Source organism: Prionailurus bengalensis, chromosome C2, assembly GCF_016509475.1.
Source record: "Prionailurus bengalensis isolate Pbe53 chromosome C2, Fcat_Pben_1.1_paternal_pri, whole genome shotgun sequence".
Classification (NCBI taxonomy): Eukaryota; Metazoa; Chordata; class Mammalia; order Carnivora; family Felidae; genus Prionailurus; species Prionailurus bengalensis.
In genome coordinates, this window is record NC_057350.1 from 45126324 (window position 1) to 45152379 (window position 26056).

General features: G+C 35.0%; 1 protein-coding gene across 2 annotated transcripts in view; it reads left to right on the plus strand.

Annotated features, from left to right (window-relative positions):
* The first annotated feature begins 15754 nt into the window (after positions 1-15754).
* The window catches only part of EPHA6 (EPH receptor A6), an 882015-nt gene continuing 871713 nt past the window's right edge, over positions 15755-26056 (plus strand). Inside the window, exon 1 of one of the 2 annotated variants that reach the window (XM_043593917.1) lies at positions 15755-17420. In XM_043593917.1, the coding sequence (XP_043449852.1) occupies positions 17042-17420 (379 nt within the window). In that variant the 5' untranslated portion in view covers positions 15755-17041. The remainder of the gene's footprint in view (positions 17421-26056) is intronic. The other variant, XM_043593914.1, reaches the window with a different exon arrangement.

Here is a 26056-nt window from a genome sequence, read left to right on the forward strand (position 1 = left end):
ACATATGAACTATCCAAACTGTGAGAATTCTGAATCCCTTTGGCAATGGTAATTTAAAATTTGTCTGTATGACCAAAGTTGAGCTAGTAATAGCCAATGAATGTCATTCTCCTTTTCTGGTTAAGGCAGTTGGAAACAGATTTCTGTTATTTGAAACCAAAGAGGTCTGATTCATAGATTACTCATCATTATCAAAGAAAATATTACTATAGAAAAACAAAAAAACTGAACTTTTATTAAAAGAGACTAATCAGACATTCAGAAAGTTGTGGGTATTAAAAATAATGTTATTAAGGAAGTACAAAAGTGAGAGGCAGAGAGTTCAGGAAGAAAGAGTTTTGGAGAAGGAGTTAAGATGGGGTGGAGTAGGGGAACCCTAAGCTTGTCTCATCCCTTGAATACAGAGAGATAAATATCAAATGATTCTAAACACCCAAGAAATTGATCTGAAGACTGCGAGAACAAACTGCACATATACAGGTGCAAAAATGGCCACATTGTGGAAGGATCTAGCTATTTTTAACAAGCAGGCAAAACAAACCTAGTTAAAATTTTCAACAGAGCAGACAAGGTCCAAATACCCCCCACTGCAGGCAAGGAGAAACTCTGCAGAGGATTAATCTGAGGGAAGGAGCATCCAAAGCATAATAGCAGAGTGGACACCATGAAACACCTCCTGAAGCCCCAGGCCCAAGACAATAGAGGACCTCTTCTTAGTATGGCCATTATTCTCAGGAGCAGGAATATAACAGATTTTCCTAACAATTACACACACACACAAACATTGACCTAGACAAAATGTCATGTCTAAGGAATTCACTCCAAAAGAAAGAGCAGGAAAAAGTAGCAGCCAGATTTAATCAATACAGATATAAGTAAGATGCCTGAACCAGATTTAAAATAGCAGTCACATGGATACTAGCTGGGCTTGAGAAAAGCATAAAAGACACTAAAGAACACCTTACTACAGTGATAAAAGAACTAAAAACTATTCAGGCCAAAATAAAAAATGCTGTAACTGAGAGGCAAACCGATTGGTGGAATGGCAACAAGGATCGATGAAGTAAAGGAATGAATCAGTGATATAGAAGATAAAATTATGGAAAATAATGAGCTGAAAAGAAGAGGTAAAGATCATGAAAGTAGACTTAGTGAACTCTGTGACTCCTTAAAGTGCAATAACATTCGTATCATAGGAGACCCATAAGAATAAGAGAGAGAAAAAGGGGGCAGAAGGTTTATTTGAGCAAATTATAGTTGAAAATTTCCATAATCTGGGGAAGGAAACAGACATCAAAATCTAAAAATCACAGAAAACTCCGATTAAATTCAACAAGACATACAAGGTACCTGGGTGGCTCATTAGTCAAGTGTCTGACTCGACTTTGGCTCCGGTCATGATCTCATGGTTCGTGAGTTTGAGGGCTGCATGGGGCTCCACACTGAACGTGCAGAGCCTGCTTGGGATTCTGTCTCCCATTCTCTCTGCTCTCACTTCCACTTGGTCTCTATCTCTTTCTCAAAAATAAATTTTAAAAAAATGTAAAAAATTCAATAAGATATAGAAACATAGACAAATTTACAAAATACACAGACAAGGAAAGAATCCTGAAAGCAGCAAGGGAAAAAGTCCTTAATGAACAAGGGAGGACAGATCAGGTTTGCAGCAGCTCTATCCACAGAAACTTGGAAGACCTGAAAGGAGTGGCATGATATATTCAATTTGCTAAGTGGGAAAAATACGCAACCCAGAATACTTTATACAGCAAGGCTGTCATTCAGAATAGAAGGAGACATAAAGAGTTTTCCAGACAAATGAAAACTAAAGGAGATCATGATCACTAAACCAGCCCTGCATCATATATTAAATGGGTCTCTTTGGTTGGTGAAAAAAAAAGATTAAAAGCAACAAAGACTACAAAGGAACAGAGAACATCACCCAGAAACACCAACTTTACAGGTAACAAAATGGTACTAAATTCATATCTTTGAACAATAATCAGTTTGAATGTAAATGGACTAAATACTCCAATCAGACACATAGTGTATCAGAATGGATAAAAACAAGATCCATCTATATGCTGCCTACAACAGACTAATTTTAGACCTAAAGACACCTGCAGATTGAAAATTAAGGGATGCAGAACCATCTATAAAGCTAATGGATGTCAAAAGAAAGCTGGAGTAACCATACTTATATCAGACAAGCTAGATTTTAAACCAAAGACTGTAACAAGATATGAAGAAGGGCATTATATCATACTTGAGGGGTCTATCCATCAAGAAGATCTAACAATTGATATTATTTTGATAATATTTATGCTCTCAACTTGAAAGCACACAAATATGTAAACCAATTAATCACAAGCATAAAGAAACTCATTGATAATAATAGCAGGGGACTTTAACACCCAGCTTACAGCAGTGGACAGGTCATCTAAGCAGAAATCAACAAGGACGCGGTGGCTTTGAATAATATACTGGGTTGGATGGACTTAACAATATATTCAGACATTTCATTCTAAAACAGCAGAATACACACTCTTTTTGAGTGCCCATGAACATTCTCCAGAATAGATTACATACTGGGTCACAAATCAGGCCTTAACAAGCACAAAAGGCTGAGATCATACCATGCATATTTTCAGACCACAATGCTATGAAACTTGAAATCAACCACAAGAAAAAATTTGGAAAACCCTCAAATACATGGAGGGTTAAAGAACATCCCACTAAACATCCTACTAAAGAATGAATGCATTAACCAGGAAATTAAAGAAGAAATTAAAAAAAAAAACCCTCAAATACACAACCTAACCTTACACCTAAAGGAGCTACAAAAGGAACAAAAAATAAAGACTAAAGGCAGCAGAGGAAGAGAAATAACAAAGATCAGGACAGAAATAAATGATATAGAAACAAATAAAAAACAGTAGAACAGATCAACGAAATTGAGAGCTGTTTTTTTGAAAGAATTAATAAAATTGATAAACCCCTAGCCAGACTTATCAAAAAGCACAGAGAAAGGACTCAAATAAATAAAATCATGAATGAAAGAGGTGAGATCACAAACAATACCACAGAAATACAAACAATTGTAAGAGATTTTATGAAAAATTATATGCCAACAAACTTAACAATTTGGAAAAAATGGACAAATTCCTACAACTATACAAACTATCAAAATTGAAATGTGAAGAAATAGAAAATTGATAACCAGCAAAGAAATTGAATCAGTAATCAAAAATCTCCCAACAAACAAAACTCTAGGGCCAGGTGGCTTTCCAAGGGAATTCTACCAAACATTTAAAGAACAGTTAATACCTATTCTTCCCAAATTGTTCCAAAAACTAGAAAAGGAAGGAAACCCTCCAAACTAATCTATGAGTCCAGAATTATCTTGATTCCAAAACCAGACAAAAACCCCACTAAAAAAGAATTACAGGCCAATATCCTTGATAAACATGGATGCAAAAATTCACAAGATATTAGCAAATCGATTCCAGCAGTACATTAAAAGAATTATTCACCATGATCAAGTGGGGTTTATCCCCTGGTGCAGGTGTTTTTGCAAATCAATCAATGTGATACACCACATTAACAAAAGAAAGGGTAAGAACCATATGATCCTGTCAATAGATGCAGAAAAATCATTTGACAAAATACAACTTCCATTCTTGATAAAAATCCTCAACATATTAGGGATAGAGGGAACATACCTCAACATCATAAATGTCATATACAAAAGAACCACAGCTAATGTCATCCTTAACAGGGAAAAACTGAGAGCTTTTCCACTATGGTCATGAAGAAGACAGGGATGTCCACTCTCCCCATTACTATTTAACACAGTACTGGAACTCTTAGCCTTAGCAATCAGAAAAAAACAAAAACCAAAAACCAAAAACCAAAAAACCTTCCAAATCAGCAAGCAAGAAGTAAACTTTCACTGTTTGCAGACCACATTATAATCTATGTAGAAAACCTAAAAGACTCCACCAAAATTTGTTAGAGTTAATACATGAATTCAGCAAAATTGCAGGATACAAAACCAATTGTACAGAAATTAGTTGCATTTCTATGCACCAATAATGAAGCAGCAGAAAGTGAAATCAAGGAATCAATCACATTTACAAATACACCAAGTTCAATAAGATGCCTTGGAAAACCTAACCAAAAAGGTAAAATATCTGTACTCTCAAAACTATCAAACACTTATGAAAGAAACTGAAGAGGACACAAAGAAATGGAAAAATATTCCATGTTCATGGATTGGAAAAAAACAAATATTGTTAAAATGTCTATAGTACTGAAAGCAAACTATCCATTTAATGCCATTGCTATCCAAATACTAAAAGCACATTTTACAGAGCCAGAACAAATAATTCTAAAATTTGTATGGAACCACTAAAGACTCTGAATAGACAAAGCAATCCTGAAAAAGAAAAGCAAAGCTGAATGCATCATGATTTCAGACTTAAAGCTTTATTACAAAGCTGCAGTGGTCAAGACAGGCAAAAAACCAGACACATTGATCAATGGAACAGAATAAGAAACCCAGAAATGGACCCACAACTGTAAGGTCAACTAATCTACAACAAAGCCAGAAAGAATACCAAATGGTAAAAAGACAGTCTCTTCAAATAATGGTGTTGGGGAAACTGTGTATCAACATGCAAAAGCATTAAACTGGACCACTTTCTTACACCATACACAAAAATAAACTGCAAATGGATAAATTACCTAAATGTGAGACAGGAAACTATCAAAATCCTAGAGGAGAACATAAGTAGTACCCCCTTTGACCTTGGCCATAGAAACTTCTTACTAGACATGTCTCTAGAGGCAAGGGAAACAAAACAAAAATGAACTATTGGGACTTCATCAAGATAAAAATCTTCTGCAAAGTGAAGGAAACAATCAACAAAACTAAAAGGCAGCCAATGGAATGGGAGAAGATATTTGCAAATGACACATCTGATAAAGGATTAGCATCCAAAATCTATAAAGAATTTACCAAACTCAACACCCAAAAAACAAATAATCCAGTTAAGAAATGGACAGAAGACATAAATGGAGATTTTTCCAAAGATTTCTAGATGGCTAATAGCCACATGAAAAGGTGCTCGATATCACTCATCATCAGGGAAATGCAAATTAAAACTACCATGAGATATTGTCCTACACTGTCAGAATGGCTAGAATCAAAACAATAAGAAATAAGTGACAGTGGAGATGTAGAGAAACAAGAAGCCTATGCACTACTGGTGGGAATGTAAATTTTTTAGCCACTGTGGAAAACAATATCGAGATTCCTCAAAAATTAAAAGTAAACCATGATGGGACACAATCTCATAACTGTCAGAATGGCTAAGATTAACAACATAGAAAACAACATGTTGGTGATGATGCACAGAAAGAAGAACATTCTTACACTGTTGCTGGGAATGCAAACTGGTGCAGCGATTATGGAAAACAGTATGGACTGTACTCAAATAGTTAAAAATAGAACTACCCTAGACCCAGGAATTGCACTACGAGGTATTTACCCAGAGGATATAAAAATACAGATTTGAAGGGGTACATACACTCCAATATTTATAACAGCATTATCAACAATAGCTAAGCTATGGAAAAAGCCCAAATGCCCATCAGCTGATGAATGGATATAGAATAGGTGACACACACACACACACACACACACACACACACACACACACAATGGAATAGTACTCAGCCATCAAAAAGAATAAAATCTTACCATTTGCAAAAATTTGTGGAGCTAGAGAAATAAGTCAGTCAGAGGAACACAAACACCATGCCATTTCACTCCTATATGGAATTTAAGAGAGCCAAAGCAGAGGAACATATGGGAATGAAAAAAAAGAGAGAGAAGGAAGCAAACAAACCATAAGAGACTCTTAATGACAGAGAACAAACTGAGGGTTGGTGGAAGGAGGTAGGTGGGAGGATAGGCTAAATGGGTGACGAGCACTAGGCGTTATATGTAAGTGATGAATCAATAAATTCTACCCTTGAAGCCATTATTACACTATATATTAACTAACTAGCATTTATATACAAATCTGAGAAACAAATATTATTAAACTTTTATTAAATTAAATATTAAATATTAAAAATATTATTAAACTTTTAAATTAATAGGAAGGAGAGCCAATAAGTTCTCAAAAATTTGATCAAATAGAAAAAGAATTGTAAAATATGATTGAAAAATTAATAGACATATAAAAGGAAACCACAAAGTCCAAAATCTATATAACAGTATACCAAAGAGAGAAAACAAATAAAAGAATGTGTGAATAGAATATAACTAATAAAATAACATTTCCCAGAGACAAATATAGATGTTGTTTTTAAAAATAGATTTTATTTTTGGAGCACATGGGTAGCTCAGTTGGTTAAGCGTCCAACTCTTGACTTTGGCTCAGGTCATGATAGGCTTTCATTGTTTGTGGGATCAAGCCCCGCCTTGGGCTCCGAGCTCGTAGTGCGGAGCCTCCTTGAGATTCTCTCTCTCCCTCTCTCTCTGCCCCTCCCCTGCTTCTGTGTGCTCTCTCTCCATCTCTCTCAAAATAAATACATAAACATCTAAAAATAGACTTTATTTTATAGAGCAGAAGGTACAGAGAATTCCCACTTATCCCCTTCCCCCGGCACACAGTTTTTCTATTATTAACATCTTGCATTGGTATGATATACATATTATAATTAATGAGCCAATATTGGTACACTACTATTAAATAAAATTTATAGTTTATATTAAGCTCACTTTTTGGTTGTACAGTTCTATGGTTTTGATAAATGCATAAAGGTGCCATTATTGTTATTATTTAAATTTTGAAAATGAGCAGAAAGAATAAGAAGAAAAGTTCAATTCTAAATAGACTATCTTGAATTTAGGAACACCAGATATAACTGGAAGATCCTTACCATTTTCAAAAAGAGAGAAAAATGGAGGTTAGATTCATTGAAATGAAAATCACTAACATCAAATATTAGAAATCATAGGTGGCAATGGAGCATGATTTCAAAATTTTGCTAAGAAATAATTATACACTCAGCCAACCTGTAAGAAAATAATAAAAAATTTCTGACATATTAGAGTAGAATATTTTTAAAAAAAAAACATAAAGGTCTGAGTTTATTTCCCATATTCTCTTTTAAAAGAAATAAGTTAAATTGGTGACAGACTATAGGAAAACATATTTTAGGCCACATGGAAATATTATCATTAAATTTAAATATTAAAATAAAGGATTGAAATATTTTTAGAAGTCCAATTTAACAAATGGTTTTCTAGCTTTGAAATAGGTCAGTACTAGATAAATCTTACTGATGATTTAAAGAAGACAATTTTTATCAACAAAGAAAAATAACCTAGTAATTTGAAAAACAAACAGGAAAACAAAAATGTTTAAACTAAATGCATTTGACAAATTAATACATAGAATGATACTGTAAAATTAATGAAGTCCTAGAGAAGTTTTTAATCTGAGCCACTAGACCAATATGCTGGCACAGGATTTGTCCTTAAGTTTCATTTCATTCCCCCTAGATGTAATCACCAATGTTTCAGCGAATAATACTTGCATAATACTATAATCAACACAGTGTATTAGCATAACTGATACTGAAAATATGGAAAAGTTAGTCATAGTTACTAAACAGAATGTATATGTTTTAATTAAACCTTTGGGCTGTAAAACAATAATGGTAATGGTTATGATCATAATAAGAATAATAATGCTATATTTGACAAGGTTATGGTAAAGAGACAGAAATGTAAAAGGATATATAGACTGCTCATTTCAAAACTTAGTATTTGGGCAGCCAAGAGGTACTGTAAATAAAGAAGAATTAAAGATCAGTGGAGAAATAATTTAACAGTATATGGAGACAGAGAAAAATAGTAGTTAGTGTAGGTAAGCTTAATTCCACATTTTCATAGCAGAGAGTTAAAAGATGGTTTTTAAATTTGATAAATTAAAAAAACACTAACATTTTACCTAGAGCTTCACTATCCAATACAATAGTTACTAAGCCACATGTATCAAATAAATTTATATTAGTTAAAATTAAATAATTTACAATGTATTTCCAGGTTACATTAGCCATATTTCAAATGCTCAGTAGTCACATATGGCTAATGGCTATGCTTTTTGGGGAATGCAGAATAGAACATTTCTCTCATATTGGAAAGTTCTTTTGGAAAACACTGATTTAGAATAATGAAAATAAATACCAGAAAACAAAATCCAAAATACGTAGATGTGTTAATCACAAGGATTGGGTCTAAGAGTTGAAAATCATTAGAGATTTTTAATTTTATATACAACTGGGGAGTTTAGATTTGTATTTATATATGGTTATATTACTTTTAAAATAACAAAAAGTATAATAAAAATGAATAATCAACACAATTTATAACTCTCCCAAAATGCTTGTTATTAATTTTTAATAAATTAAATTGCACTTAAAGCCACATGAATAAGTAATGATAGATATATATATTTTTTAGGAAATATTTGGTATCAGCCAAAAAACAGGTTGAATGCAAAGAACATGAGCAAATACTCAGCTACTTATTACCTGTGTAACTCTGGATAATTTATCTTTCAAGCTTCACTTTCTCAAATGCATATCATTGGTACTGTTATCGTTGAGTTGTTGGCTGTTGAGAAAATAGAACAGCATGGCTCCAATTGCTTCCATTTCTCCTTTACATTTTGTTTTTTGAGGGAACAAATAAAGATCAAAATTGAGTTATTAGGTTAGTTGTATCAGGTTAGTATCTGAAAGGAGGGATGGTACACAAAGGAAGTATTTAAAGACAAGGTAAAATAAATGTATTCGCTTAAATTATTTTGCATTTTTGCCTAGATTTTATAACAGAGAGTCATTGCCTTATTTTTGTCATTGTAGCATATTAAGAAACTAAAAGGCAACCTACAGAATGGGAGAAGATATTTGCAAATGACATATCCAATAAATAGTATACAAAGTTTATAAAGAATTTATCAAACTCAACACACAAAAAACAAATAGTACCTGGATAGTACCTGGCACACAATAAATACTATGTAACTACTTTCTATGTAATAGAAAAATTAATACTTTTAATTTATTATATTGCAAGATGACATTTTTATTGGATTTTCTTTTTTCTTTTTTTTTTAATTTTTACTTTGGTGCTTATAACAAATTAAAGTTATAGAAAGATAGCATCAAGTAACAACCTTGATATGCTAAAAATGAAACAGTGGTGAACAGATTCTCAGGCTTTCCTATGAACCCTCATATTTAAAAAAAAAACTACTAACATGAAAATGGGATCCTGACATTTCTACAAGCAAATTTAAAACTAAAGAGGAAGAACAAAAAAAGCTCCTTAACACAAAGACAAACACATTATCATCTAAATGCAAAAGTCTTGCAGCTTCTTTAACGAATTTCTGGCTAAGGATATTAGTTTTGGAACCTCCTCTACTGTTACTGAGTCCCTCAGGTTACTGTGATCTTATGAAACCCTGGCAGTTTAACAGCCACAATAGGCATAGCAGGGTTGATGGCAGCTTCTGAACCATTTTTAAAATGTAGCATCTAGCAATGTAGACTAGGCACATTGGCAAATAATTCTATTCAGAATTGAAATATTTTTAAATAATATTATGGTTTTCCATTACGGTGACTATTTTTAATGTCTTTGACCAACTCAATGTAATATATAAAAAGCACATCATGTCAGGCTAGCTTTGAAGACAATGTAAACCCATATAGCAGCAGAGTTATTGTTCAAAGTGTGCATTTTAGTTCATGATAAACATGACTGTGTGTCACAGAATTGTTGTAGTAAGAATAGGCTTTTCTTGTAAAAAGTTGTACTGTGCCTATGCAATGTTTACGTGGTTTTCAGATTCCTTTCTTGTGGTTTTCAGATTCCTTTCTTATTTTCCCCAATAGTAAACAAGCAAACAGTGAAAATAAACCTATATAGAGAGAGAATAAAATTATATCTGTATCTTCATATAGATATAGACATATATAAAATATGTGCTATCCAATGTGGTAGCCACTGCCATATATGGCTATTTAATTTTAAATTTATTAAATTTAAGAAAAACTAAAAATGCATTTACTCAGTCATTCTAGACCACATTCACATATTGAAAAGCTATATGTGGGGGCGCCTGGGTGGCGCAGTCGGTTAAGCGTCCGGCTTCAGCCAGGTCACGATCTCGCGGTGGGCGAGTTCGAGCCCCGCGTCGGGCTCTGGGCTGATGGCTCAGAGCCTGGAGCCTGTTTCCGATTCTGTGTCTCCCTCTCTCTCTGCCCCTCCCCCATTCATGCTCTGTCTCTCTCTGTCCCAAAAATAAATAAACGTTGAAAAAAAAAATTTAAAAAAAGAAAAGCTATATGTGAACGTGGCTACTGGCTACTGTATTGAACAACACAGATATACAAAATCTTTAACAGTGCAGTAAGTTCTATTAATCAGGTATTAATATATCATTTGTTTTAGATAAATCACATATGACCTTAATATTTTAACTTGTACATATTCTCAATAAACAAGAAACTTACTTTTTTTTCCCATTGGATAAAAATACTCAAAAACAAGCATGAATATACTTATGATTTTTTATATATTTACAAAAATTATACAAAACAAATCAGGAAGAAATAAATCAATAGTCTTTGACTATACATTAATAATAATCAAAGTCAACTTAGTTTTTATGTTTTTTTCATTAGTATGTAAAATTTTATTTTTACCTCTAAAAATAGCAAAGATACTACAATTGAATTCCAAACACTATGAACATCCGTATATTCAAATACTATGGACCATTAATAGAATTTAACAGTGAAATACCAGAGGAGTCTCACATTGGCTCTATATTGGAATTTAGTTCCTGAGTAGCAAAAGCCCATTTTCATAACAACTCAGAATGGGCACATCTTACATGCAATATATGTATTTCACATATAGTAAGTTATAATGTTATAATGACTCAAATATTTAATGATCTTTAACAAACAGAAAAAGGAAAACTAGATACTTTTTAATAGTTGAAATATGTAACATTCAATTATCTTTTATGAAAAATTAATTAAGATGATAAATTTGACTCAAAAATAAATATAATTAGTGTTTAAACACACAGTTATTTAGCACATATTTTTTGTAGACATGTAAAAGAAACATTTTCTGCTTTAAAAACTTTTTGAGGTTCTTGAGAAGGCTGTATATGTGTATCAAAGTTAGACAAAAATGTGAAGAACCATAAGTTAATTGTCAAGTGATTGGTATAAGTGAGTTACATGGAATTTTTAACCATCTAATAATTATAAGATGATATTGAGAAATGTTTATATTCCCTATAAACATTTGAACAGCCATAGTAAAGAAACATACTATGATTAAAATGATGTGGAACTCCTGACATAAAAGGCATATTAAGTTTTCATTGGGTTGTTATAGGTCATTTGGAAATATAATGAGATGTCATTCAAAAACTGTTCTTTTTATAATCAAATTTTAATATACACCAAAATATATAGAACTTCATAAATGCAAACATGGTACCTGACTTCAAACTAAACTGAAATATTATGAGAAACATTTTGATAAAAAGTACTTACAAAATCCAGCTTGAGATGCTGGGTTAATTATTTCCTTTCATCTGACACATTTACTCTATCTCTAATTTGTAGTAAGAGAACATGTTTCGCATTAATTGTATCAAAATAGTTAAAATGTTTAGCTGATAATGGTTATTAATATGGATAATATTATTAATAAATTTAACATTTAACTATTTGATATACCCAAGTATTTGTATTACAAAACCTAGCTTTGTCTTTTCCTGAAGCAGGTCACGAAGTATCTTAATGCACATATGATATGATAGAAAATTTCTAAGCCTATTTTGATAGACTAATTTGAATACATAAATAGATATTAATAGCAGTATTCCTGTAATATTGTATCTTATTTAAGATGGAAATAGGTGTATTTCAATATATAAAGGTTTTTTAAAGTTTTACTTTTAGTTTTACTTCTATAATTGGTCTCTGGTTGGTATTTAGAACATGCTCTTTAATAGTATTTATTATAATCCAATAAAAATGAAGTTTTTCATTCAAGTGGGCATGAAAGAAAAACTGAATTAATATGTTACTAATAAAACTGAAATAATTTAAAACAAACTTTTAAAAATTCTCTACATAATTTGGGTAAAATTAATTTTTGTGAATATCTGATGCCACAGAGCCTATTATGTAAACCTCATTAAAAAGGCAAGTAAATTGAATCTAGTTGACTTATTTGGCCATTCTGTAGAGCCTTCAGTATTGTAACTGATAATAGTAAAAGTTCATGTACTAGCTTTCAAAGGATGAAACAATCTTTACCAAAAGTTTAACTCAAGCAAAAGTAGTAATGGTAGAGATCCATGCTTTAAAAGGTGAGGGTATGATTCTTTTCCTCTTAACTAAAATAATGTGAAACTCTATTATGGGGTAATAGATGCCTTGTAATGGAATAATTCATATGTCTGTGACTGCAATATAATATAAGCTTCTAATAGTTAGGAACTAAATCCAAATAATCCTTGTACCTTCCCCATAATGCTTAGCACAGATGCACATGGAAATCTCACCTGGTAAATGTTACTGAATTCGAGTAGTACTAGAGAGAAGATTTTTAATGGATTGCAAACACATTAATATATATATATATATATATATACATCATATATATTTAATAAAATGTATGTATATATTTAATATATGTATATATTATATATATGATGTATATATATTTGCACATATATTTTCTCTTATTACAAAATGCCAGACAACATAAAAAGAAAAGGTAATATCAGAGCAAAATAAGCCAATGTGTTTTATGTAGCCTCAAGTTGATTTATTTTCTGTGAAGTTTTTAAGATTTGATATGTTTAACAAAAAAGTGAAATAGCCAGCACTGCTTTTGAATGTCTTCTTTCAGAAAAATATTAACTATCTCCTAATATCAAAGAAATATTTCTGAAGTGTATTTTCCTTCTGATTACATATTTTCTTAAAGTAAAGGGCCTCAGATTAACTATATTTGACTTTGTGGATTTTTGTTATTTAGTGGTCTGCATTGTAGAACATAAAACCTAAGCTTTTAATTAATTTATACTTTAAAGTTAATGACATGACAGCAACAATACTTTTCACAGCATGTCTCTAAATTTTATATTAACAAAAAAGACTTACACAATTGTACCTATTCAAAGTACTAATCTTCTAAGACTTGATGTTTTGACATACTTGAGAATCAACACTCTTTATTTATGTAGCTTCTACCTTGACCTTAGAAAATGTAAATTACAGATATAAATGGACTAATTTACTCTTCTACCAGGATAAAATACCTAAGATTTTCTCAAGCCTTGAAACATGCTGAGTATTAAACATTATAATCCTTTTTTTCCTCAAAGAAATTAATTGCAGGTTAAGTCTCTTCTCCTTTCATCATTTTAAAAAGCAAATAGTATTTTTGAATACTATTATTTCTACTATAAAAGATAGCTTATACTAGTTTTTAGTGTTATTTACATATATTTTTAATTGAACTGTGGTTAACATACAATATTATATTAATTTTAGGTGTATAACATAGTGATTTGACATTTATATACATTACGAAATACTCACCATGGTAAGTGTAGTTACCATCTATCACCGTACAAAGTTATTACCATATTATTGACTACATTCCCTATGCTGTACTTTTCATCCCTGTGATTTATTTATTTTACAACTGGAAGTTTATACCTCTTAATCCCCTTTACCTCACATAGTCTTTATTTAATAAAATTTAATCATTCTTACCTGAATCCAGACCAGGTATATGTACCATATATCATGAAGAACAGCAGTCTGAAAGAATACAAAAGAATTCTGAATATAGTACTGAAAAATGAGACATGAATGCTTTTCTGAATATGGGTATGATTCAAACAGACAAGTGCAGATAAATCTACATGAATATTGCATCTGGTTCACTGAGTGGCTTATAATTTTGAAACTGTCACATGTCAGCAAATACATCAACACTGCTGGAAAATCAAAAAGGAACTACATTTCTGTTAAGTGAAACTGCTTCCCCCTCACATAAGATAACCATGAGTATATTTTAAATAAAAAGTTAGCTTTTAAAAATAAATAATTTTTACTTATATTATCATTAACTCTTTTCTGAGTGAAGAGAACTGACCACATAAAAGAGATCAACAAATGTTTCAGAATGAATATCAATATACACATTGTGTGTGTATATATGTGTGTGTATATAAATATCTATGTATTTGTATGTACATATAATGTAGCACAATGGTCAAATAGTTATGGTAATTCTTTTGGAATATCACTAGTCAAAGGTCATGATAACTGCACTTCAATTCATGTTCTTTGAGTTTTTTTTTTTTTTAGAGGTCGTTATTTTCTAGGCATGCAATTGACAATATCTAAATATATGAAGCAGTTTTTTATTTTAATATTGATAAAAGTCTTGTAATGTTTTTCTTAAAAATCAAAAACAGAATATAACTATCAATTATCTGACCAGAAAGTAATATGCTTCACTATGACTTATTTACACAAACAAAAATTGTGAATTGCAGATGAATTGTAGGTAGGGGTAAAGATCCAGTTTAAAAATTCAAATCTAACTTTAAAAAGGTCATGGAAGTCTATTCTTTGGCAATAAAGAGATTGTTTAAACAAAATATCAGCATAATGAATCATTAACACTTCTAAGACTATTTAGACATAACGATTTATATTATAATGCAGCCTTTTACTTTTACAGTTGGCAAATTATAAACTGAATTTGCAAATGCCCATGTGGTCAGTCAGTATCAGTAAGAGTGGTAAAATCAAATTTTACTCCTTTAAGTACCAATACAGAAACTCCATACTTGGCTATCTTTTCAGCAGTGATTTGCATACTTTTAAACTGGCATGGACACCTTTAAAGAGAGGCAGTGTTTGAATTCGTAAGGAGAGTGAAAGTACAGTCACCAATCAGAAACCTTCCTTACATTCTCAAAATCACTTGCATTTTACATTTCTCTCCACGCAGCTGAATTAGACGTGGGGCCTCTTCAGCCACACTTCCCTCTGCTTCCTGTAGACTTTAGCCAATAACTGAACTTCAACTACCATATGTGATACAAACATCGCAGGGTGGAAAAACATCGAATGAGGATCCTTTCTCTCCCAGAATTCCGTAAGCGTCAAACGCTGATCCTTTGCTCCTTCATCAGCTATATCCCCAACACATGCCACTGTGCCATTTCCCTCTGCCCACTTTGAAAACATCGTCTACCCTTTATAAGAACACTGTTTTCTCCGCTCAGCATTCTCCATTGCCATAAATACGTTCTGAGTTTTAAGGAGGGCTTTTCAAGCTCACTCGACTGTGACAGGCTAAGTCCCTTCAAGAAAGAAGATAATGATGCTAAAGAATAACAGCAAATAAAGTATTACAGAACCCCCATGCTAGCAATATGGGTTGCTCTGCGCCACCCTATAAAAACGCATTAAGTTTAGTCTGATGAGCCTTTCCTCCTTGCTTTTTTCTTCCTTGTGTGAGCAGTCGCCTCCACCGGCGAGCAGTGGAGGCATTTTTGTTGTCGACTAACCCCCTCTAGCGCCGAACTGGCAGCATCCGAGCCGCGGCTGCCAGGCGGGCAGAGCGCAGGGCTTGGTGGAGCTCAGGAGAGCTCGCGGCTCTGGCCCTGCCCTCTGCGCCCGCCGCGGCCGCGGGGCGAGGGCACGAGGGCCACGGACGCGAAACCTCTCCCTGTTAGCACTGCGTGTTGGCCCGGCCCTGCGCTGAGGGCCGCGTGATCCTACCGAGTCGCCAGTGAGTCTGCGGCTTCGCACCGACTCGAGCGCCGGCGGGGAGTGGGTGCCGCGAGGGGGCGGCTTGCGTGGGGAGAGCAGTCCGCTCGCCGCGCACCCGGCGCCGCCGTGGATGTTGCCGCGCGCCGCTCAGCCCTCGGGCTGCTTGGAGCGCACGGTCCGACGCCGCCACGCCAGGGGCACGCCAGGAGCGCTCCGAGCCCCCAGAATCCCAGCGCCCACGACTGCGACAATGCTTGTGACCTCCACCGCGAAGTCACCGCCGCACGGCGACGCGAAGACCTCAGTGAGCCCCGGCGCCGGGCACCCGCTCGTATCCAGCCTGATGTGACTCTCCTCAGCTGCTGGCTCGCTCTTTTTTGCCTTACTAGGACCTTAAGCAGCGAAGGAGGCCACAAAGTTGAGGCGCTCGCCCTAGTGGGCAAGTTTGGGCGACCCGAGCGGTTGGAGTGGTCGGCCGTCGCCAGGCTCGCCCCACACCGGGAGCGCCTGCCCACAGCACTCACCCCCTCCAGCGGCGGAAATGTGGAGAAATCAGGGAGAAACGGTGTCAGGGGCTGATTAGCCCCAACACGCTCGGCGCTGCTGCCGCGAAATGGGAAGCAAAGTGTTTGGGGGACTAAGTTCGGCCTTAGAAATGCCCGGAAAGAGGCTGCCAAGGCCGAGGCTCAGCGCGGACGCGGCGGAGTCGGAGGTGTCCGCTGTGCTAGCCGCTGCCGTTGCCACCTGGGCGAGGGGCTGAGGGCGCAGTGCGCACGTAGCTCGCTCGCTCGGACCACTCGCGGCCCCGCCGAGCCACTTCGTTTCCTTAGCTCTCGCCACACCGGCCGAAGGAGTGCCTGCGCGGTCCCCGCGCCCCTTCGCAACTGCTGCGCCTCCTGCTTTTGGCTCTGCAAGTGCCCACTTCAGTCCGGAGAGGCGCTCGGGCCGCGGAACTGCCCGCCGCACCTGGTCGTCCCTCCCCCCACTTCCCCCCCGTGAGGCGCCCTCCCCCGCCCCCTCGCTCCCCTCCTCCAAACCACAGCCCGGGCTCGCTCCTGCGCGCGCGCTCTCCCGGGCCCAAGTGAATAGTCCTCGCGCGAGCGGGACACGGTGGTGGATGCAATTCCGCTCCCTTACTGCCGCCAGGAGCTCCCTGGCGCCGCAGGCAGCGTCCTCCTCCGAAGCAGCTGCGTCTGCACCTGGGCAGCCTGGACCTTCGTGCCCTGCCCCCGGGGCCTCGCGGGGGGGGCGCCCCGGGACACCTCCTGAGGGCCGGGTGGAGGAGGAAGAGGAGGAGGAAGAAGACGTGGACCGGGACCCCTACCCTACGCAGGACACCTGGTCCCGCTGCTGTCACTTCTCTTTAAGTGGGAGAAGAGAGCCGGGGAGAGCCATGGGGGGCTGCGAAGTCCGGGAATTTCTTTTGCAATTTGGTTTCTTCTTGCCTTTGCTGACAGCTTGGCCAGGCGACTGCAGTCACGTCTCCAACAACCAAGGTAAGGGACGGGGCGGAGAAGGGGGAGGGGGGGCGGGAGGAGGCGGGTACTCTGAAGACCGGTGCATTGGTCGCCTCCTGCAGGTAACTTTGTCCCGGGGTAGGCTTCTTAGGGTTCGCCACATGAGGAGGTCGAGGTTGTTGTCCCCTTTACCAGAGCGCCAGGAGCGGCAACCTCCCGAGTTGCGGTCCCTTTTGCTGAAATGTCTTTAAACGGATGTGTGGGCATCAGCAGCAGTTGGTTCCCACCGCTGGCGGCCGCGGGACCGCTCCCCGCAGCGCTGTCTCCCCAGAAGGTCAGGCTCCGTGGCATACGCTTAATGGACTTCTGGCTCTTCGCTGTGGCTAACGGCGCGGTTACTCGTAGGTTCTCACTTGCTTTCGTGAAAGCGGATAGCTCCCGCTGTACCCTGTGACTAAATACCAGCCTTGTGCCTGTGGTAGCTATGTTGCCCTCGCCCAGCCGCAACCCCTTTAGCCCATCCAGACCGAATGTAGACTTGGAAATTATTCCTGGACCAGATGCCCAGATTTTTGTGGTTTCTTTATTGCCGTGACGAGGCGGGGCGGGGGGGGGGGGGGAGGGCGGGGGTCGCGGGGAGAAAAAACGTTAAGTGTGAATTTCCAAGTTGTGAATATCCTACTCGTAAAGTGGTGTCACTGACAGATTTTTTAGGAGGAAGACTTTGGTAGATAAAGTGGTAAAGTGAAACTGTATAGTGTGTGAAAAGTGAAAGTCAGGTTTACAGAATGGAAAGCACTGAGAATTCTTGAACATTTTCTTTCCTTCTATTCAGTAGTCTTTATGAGACATACCTCACAGGATATCTGCTGTGAATATTTAAGGTTCTGTAAAAATATCACCTGCATAATCTAAATTCCTTGAACTAAGTGGCGAACAACCATAAAAGTTTTCCAGCATGTACCTGGCTGGATGTTCTCATTGGCGCCGTGATGACCATCAATATGTCACCTGTTATGTCACACGTTTCTAAAGACCTCAAATGTAAAACTTCAGTTATAGTTACAATTTAACATCTAAGGCTTTGAAATAATTTGCAGATATAAAAATGGAGGTCAGATGGTATGAGTGTGCACTTGCTTTGTGAGGATGAGAAGGTAGAGAGAAGGCAAGTAAAACAACACAGCCTTCTTTTGTGTCATAAACATATGACCATTTTATTTTATTTGGAAATATAATTATTCGGAATAAGAATTCTGTTCTTATTTATACAGCTGCTACTTTTGACAGGTTTTCCTAATTATTTGTTTTTTTTTTTTACCTGCCAGATTGAAATCATACATGCATATGTAAATTTGGAAATCATACATAACTGTCATGCCTTTGAAGATCTGTCACAAAAGTGCCACCTATGGTACAGTACTTGCCTGTGTTGGTGTATACCTTCACACACATTCCTCATTTGTTTTCAAGGGCAATTGGCATTAAATATTGAAGGAGTAGTTACTTAATATACCTCTGTAAGAATAGAAGGTTGTAAAAAATAGCATAAAATTATTTACTTGGACTTTTTTTGTGGGAAGACAAAAACAATTTTTAATGATCAGAAACTCAGACATTTATATCGTAGTATGTGTTAATATTTAGTATGTTAGTATACGTGTCTTTAGTAGCCACAGTAGACTCATTTACTAGAAATATTTAGCAGTTATTTCCATGCAATCATATCCCTAAATCAACATTTAGTTTTTCATTAAGTATCTATGATATACCAGTTACCATACTGGGCCCTGGGGAAACTAACATAAATAAAACACATATCAGAATCTCCAAGTGACTAACGTGCCATTCTACCAAAATGTGTCAAGTGTTAAAATACCACCTTTCAGATATTCATATTAAATTTAAGGGCATTGAGGAGTTATTTGTTAACCTCTTGCAGTAATTTTTATTTTTTATGAGTTTCCCATACTTTTTAAATACATTTTACCTAAAATATTTACCAAATATATGTATTATATGTGTGTTTGTGTCAATTAGCTTAACGTTTGTGAACATTACTTAGTTTACCCATCAGTTAAGGAGGATCTTAATTTGAATTTTTATTATTATAATAGAAACACAGGCTATGCATAAGATTGCACTTGAACAATACTGTACCTAAAGGCTAAGTTGGATAAAATTTAGAGTTCTTCAACAGAAGATTATAGAGAAATATGCTCAGATTTTTTTATCAGACACAAGTGATTGCTTATAAAATGGTTTATACAGCCTAATTCATAGTGATTAGAAATTAAGCCTTATGTTACTTTAGGATAATATTTGAATACTGAAATCATCACACTAATGGTTAATAAAATGTCAGACTTCAAAATGTTATTAACATTTTGGAGATTTTTTTTAATTTGTAGTTTTATGAATTAGATAACATGAATCAAAACGTTCCTTAGCAATTTTTTAACATTGAAAATATGGGGCATTACAGTATGTGTACAATATAAAAAGAATAATGTAAAACATAAATTAGATTTGTTATACACATGATAGTAAATATTAGTAATATGATTAATGTTTAATTTTAAGGAGGTAGTATTTATTTTCCTAGTAATTTGTCTTATAATGGAATTTATATTTTATTTTAAAAATTTGTTAGGGTAAAATTTCATTTTTATATAACTTGTCTTCTGATTAAGGATATTTACAAAGTAATTTTTTAAGTGTTATTTATATATTTTTACCAAATTATATAAAATCTTCCGTGGTGAGTAGATTCACCTTTCCCTCTCCGTTTTTCTGTTACTTAGCCAGGGTAAAATGATGATAATGACAAAAACGTGAACTACTTCATTTTTAATATGATGCTTAACAAGGTACTGAGAGTAACTTGACTATAGGAAGCATCTCTTGTCCTTTAACTGGATGTGAAGCTCTGCACTATAAAGACAAAATAAATCAATTTGACGCTCTCTTCCTATTACCTAAACCTCCTTGAATCGATCAGAAAGTAGAGTTGCTTCCTAGATCACTTCATCTGATTAAGTAAGTGAAAACATGATTTGTGTTCAAATTTCTCATATTCCATTAATTTTCTCTGTATTTAAAACCACAATATTTATTAAGTAATACCAATTTTAATTTAAAAATAACATTTTATCTTCTTTATAAGCTTTATTTCCGTACTGGGCATTTAGGTGAATATAAAGCATAATCTTATTTCATATGTAAGTAACCATGTCTATCAATTACAGTGGTTAGTAGCCAGCAGGGGTCCATTTATTCGAAGATTACTCTGTTTTAGCTAATAGTACCGTATAGCCTAAAAGTGTTGATTTATTTCTCAGATCATGTTTCCCTAATCAGAGACTAAAGTAATTGATTAAAGCAAAATATGGTTCGCATACAAGAGTCTAGTGAACTCATTTTACTACAAAGATTGTGTGAATTGATCTTTTTTTTTTCCAGGATACTTAGGAAAAATTAAATAAACAAGCAAAACAGTAGTCTGACTCATTACTATCACTGAATTTCTTAATTTGAATGAATTGACTGTAAAATCCCCTGAGTTGTATGTGAATACAGGTTCACATACCTGAGCAGAAAAATATCGGCTTAAGAAAAGTCATAGCCTAAAATTAGTTGAACTTCCATCAGTATTGTTCACAAACTGTAAAAGTAAATATTGTTCTTATAGAAAGGGATGAATTGAAAGTTTTTTAGAAAGTTTGAGTGAACTTTATTGAAAATATTAAAAACTTTGTTAAATAAGAGAAACTGGATGATTTACAAAGTATGTTTCTAAAAGACCTTTCACCTAGATAAAATTCATTTGCAGGGGTAAGCTGTTCATGGTTGTAAAGGGGCAGGAGTCTGTAATCACATGCCTTCTTATTAACTATAAGTATAAAAACAACCTAAAGTATAATTTTATAATACATTTACAAATTAGAAAAAATCATGTGTAATTAGTCATTATCATTAGTACTCAAAGTAGAAAGATAAAATGTCATTGATATGTATTGATCATCTAAGTATTGTTTGCTCTGGGTTTGGGATAAAAGTGTATCTAAAAACTTTTTCATGCACAAAAGTTATACAGTGTTCTTTAAGGGTCTCTTTAAAGTAGAAGTAACATGAATAAAATGGTTTTATTTCGATTTTTCTAAGAGGAAAAACTACATATCTAGGGGACAAGACAAAATTAATGTTTCCATTACATCTTTTATTTTTTTTTATATTTTCAAGCTTTTCTGTATGGAATTTGTATTACTTTCATGTTACAAAATTAAATATTAAGAAAAATATTAGAGTAGAATCCTTCTGTTTCTTCACTCATTATTGCCAGTATAAACTAGTACAAAAGGCATTATGTATTTCTTGTATTTCCTTCTCCTAAGATCTTTCCCCATCAGAGGCACCACATCTCAGTCAGTCTCTACCTTTATTCACACACCCGAGTACTTCAGGGTACATACTGCATTTGTCCCAGATGGCAAGAGAATGGATTGTATTTTATACTGTATATCAACCAGACTCCAGCAGTAATAGAAGTTTCTTCTTTGTGTTTGACTCAACATTTTTTGGAAGCGTAAATATGATAGAGATCAATACATACAGTTAAGTAATCAAAATGGGTTGACTTTGCCTAAAGTACAATATAATCCAACTAAATTTATAAAGAAGGATTAAGTGGTTTATACATCTACCATGTTCCTTTCTAAAATAGAAAAATATGTATTTGAAGTGTGCAATATAATTTGATATACTATGTCTACAGCATTTTGATCAATTTATAATTTCATTAGACTGGGGAAGTGACATTTGAGCCAAATTCTAGGGAGAAAAAATGTAGAAGTATGGAAGGGGAAGAATTGCATTCTAGGTATAGAGAACTGCCTTGGCAGTGATCTGGAAACGAAATGAGCTTGACACATTTGAAGAACGGAGTCCTGTGTGACTGGAGTTCACTGAAAAACAAGAGAGTAGCACAATGGGCAGTCTGAAAGATGGCTAGGAACCAGATCCCACAGAGAAGAAAAGGAGTCATGGCAATGAGTTGTGTTTTAATAATATTCTAGGTAAAATGGGAAGCTTTTGAGAGATTTTAACCAATTTTCATTTTAAGAACATTATGGCTGATGAGCAAAGAAATGATTGGAAGATGGCAAGAATAGAATTAGGGGTCTGTTGCAGTTGTTCAGGAGAGGGGTTATGGTGGCCTGGCCTAGAGTGGTGGTAGCAGAAATGGGGAAAAGAAGACGGATTTGAGATCCATTTTGGAAGTAGAATTTGTGGAACCATCTTATCTTTACAAAGAAATAAGTGTAGATATTCAGCATTTATATCTTTTTTTTTTTTTTACCAAGGGGCCCAAACAAATTTTTCATTACTCCCCATAAAAATTACCTTGCCATATAATTACTGATACTTGACAGGGATAGGAGGGGTGGTTATGTGATATTCTTGGGGGCAGGAATGAGGGAAGGAACATACTTTCCACTATGCAATAGTAAATTGCATGTCATTTAACAAATTTCTCTGACCAGTTAATTATCAATTGTTTGAATTCCCTTTTAGTAATATTATATGGGTGCTGTTATTAAATATATAGAATCATAAAAAGTCTTAACAGTCCTATATATTTAGTCTGTATTTAGAAAATTCATACTCTGGAGAAGCTTCATTTAAACATTTCCAAATATTCTTAAATATATATTCAAACATAGTAAATCTTAAATTTTACTTTACTGCTTAAAATTTTCTGAAAAAAAGGCTACTATTACAGTTATTTCCTTTCAGTAAACATTTTGATTTATGTAATATACAGCCTCAGTTTTCAATGATAAATATTATAACTGAAAGGAAACACCCACTCTTTTTTTTTAAATTTTTTTTTCAACGTTTATTTATTTTTGGGACAGAGAGAGACAGAGCATGAACGGGGGAGGGGCAGAGAGAGAGGGAGACACAGAATCGGAAACAGGCTCCAGGCTCTGAGCCATCAGCCCAGAGCCTGACGCGGGGCTCGAACTCACGGACCGCGAGATCGTGACCTGGCTGAAGTCGGACGCTTAACCGACTGCGCCACCCAGGCGCCCCCGGAAACACCCACTCTTTAAAAAATATTTATTGAAGGCCTTCTGTTTGATAGGGTGTTTACTTGCCATCTATAATGGATAAAGGAGAAGTTTCCCTTCCAAAGAATATGACCCAATGAGGAGTTTCCAGTCTCTTTCCAGATCTGGCAGGAACATTTTGTTTCCTTAAAATGAGGTACAAAAGCGATTAGAAAAACTTTGAAAACACGTTTGTTATGTGATAAGGTATAGCAGTACTGACAATAAACCCTCAGAACATTTATATATCATTTATTTGAAAGTGATATCTAAGATTACATTTTATCTCAAAATGAGTCACTCGATAATCATTAAGCATCTCGCTTGTGTTAGGAATTATGCTAGGTTCTGAGGCTACATTGATGATTATAGTACAGTCTCTGTTATTTAGAAGCTCAGTCTCCACTGTTGATGTTGTATATCTTTGAATCATCTTTAATTACTTGGTGATTTTTATAAGATGAAGAATTTTATACTAAATGAGATTATGAGGGAGAGAGGGAAGGGCATAAAATACTATCAACCTTTTTACGCATTTTACTTGTAAAATTGCTTCACAAGAATCTCCTAATGTTTTATGATGGGTATATATTTAATTATATAAGAAAAAGCATAAATATACATCTTAAAAATATATTCATGGTATAAAAACATATTTCACATACCTAATGGCTTTCCACAGACATGTGGAGTGAGCTTTTGTTCAAGCTAACATATTTTGTTTTTTTAAGGTGGACTAATTATTGAAAACTGTAATTTATGTTGAAGATGCCAGTTTCCAGTTTCAGATAGGAGCAAGCATACCTTTTAATTGAACTTTGAGTGAGAATTAAGGTTAAAGTGTGTATTTTCAGTCCATGTCCTGGAAAATACTTCAGCTACTTTCCTAGGATACTGCTGAGTCCTCTAACTGTTGGCCTGTTTGATGACCTGTACTTACATAAAATTGAAAAGTCATCACTCTTCCTCATATTTCCTTTCATAACTTCAGGTGTAAAAGTCATACTTACTTTTTGATCATAGGAGATACAAGATAATATCTCCTTAAAAATTGGATATTCAGGGGGTGGAAATAATGTTATTTTTATCTTGTAATGTTAGATATCTTTGTGGATCTCCGGAGCTGATAAAAAGTAAGCATATGTGTAAATATATATGTAACTTATTTATTATGCTAATTTACAAATAACATAAGACTAGGATAATTATATATTCTTTCAGGTTGTACTATACTATGATACTTATGTTTTGTGGTACATGAGCATTGCAATGAGAAACACGTTCTTAGTACATAAAGTGTAATATGTAGAATAAAGATAAAACACTTGTCCACAATTAAAAAAATGATCAAATGGAAATTTTTCTACCTATGATAATTATTAATAGGTATATTTTAAGCAAGTTAATCAATAGAAATATTTTGTGTACTTAGAAATGAAAAGGTATTACATTAGTATGTATTCCAAGTAAGAATTATCAAAACTAATTGAAATTGCCCTGAAATTTGAGTTGAATTATATCTTAATATCACCTTAGTTTTTACTTTAAAAGGCAGGAATTTTTTTGTTATGTTGCTGAGAGATGATACTTTAATATTGTTGAATATAATATAAATTAAATGTATAGAGAATTAAAATGAACAATGTATGCTATTCTAAAAATTTATAGCTTAAACAATGACATTTATTTTTAAATATGATTCAGTAGTTACATAGTTTATGCAGACACCAAAATGAAAGAAAAATAGGGATAGAAGAGAGAGATGAATTATGGCTCTATTTAAAAAATGAACCGGGGCGCCTGGGTGGCGCAGTCGGTTAAGCGTCCGACTTCAGCCAGGTCACGATCTCGCGGTCCGTGAGTTTGAGCCCCGCGTCGGGCTCTGGGCTGATGGCTCAGAGCCTGGAGCCTGTTTCCGATTCTGTGTCTCCCTCTCTCTCTGCCCCTCCCCCGTTCATGCTCTGTCTCTCTCTGTCCCAAAAATAAATAAACGTTAAAAAAAAATTAAAAAAAAAAATGAACCTCTTGGTTAAGGAATCTTTCATTATACATCTTTCATAAAGTTCTGACTTAGATTCCTTAATCTCAGCAAGTATAGAAGTGCCCATTGATGACAAACAGTCTTAGCTAAAACTTAAACCCAAAAGTACAAATTTCCCTCCACACTACCTCTGAATTTAAAGTATGCTTAGATGATGTTTATCTTGTGAATGCAAGTGAAAATAAGTAGTAGCTGCCATTAAGTGTGACAGGAAATAGCTGAGCAAACTAGTAGCTAGCATTGCAAAAATCATAAGAGTTTTGTCAATTTTCAAAATTAAGTAAAATTTCTATATTGGTCCACTTGTTAATAATTAGTATGTCTCAACAGCAACAAAAAGACAAGTGGATAATAGGACAATTTTAGGATACTAGAAAATTTAATGAGGAAAGTTCACCCTTAACTTAGCTATTTTTCACACGTAATTTAGTGAGGTCGCAGGAAGAGATCTCAATTTTTATCTTGAAAAGAAACCCAAAATTTCAGAAGTATATATTATTGTTAAAACATATTGCTTAGTA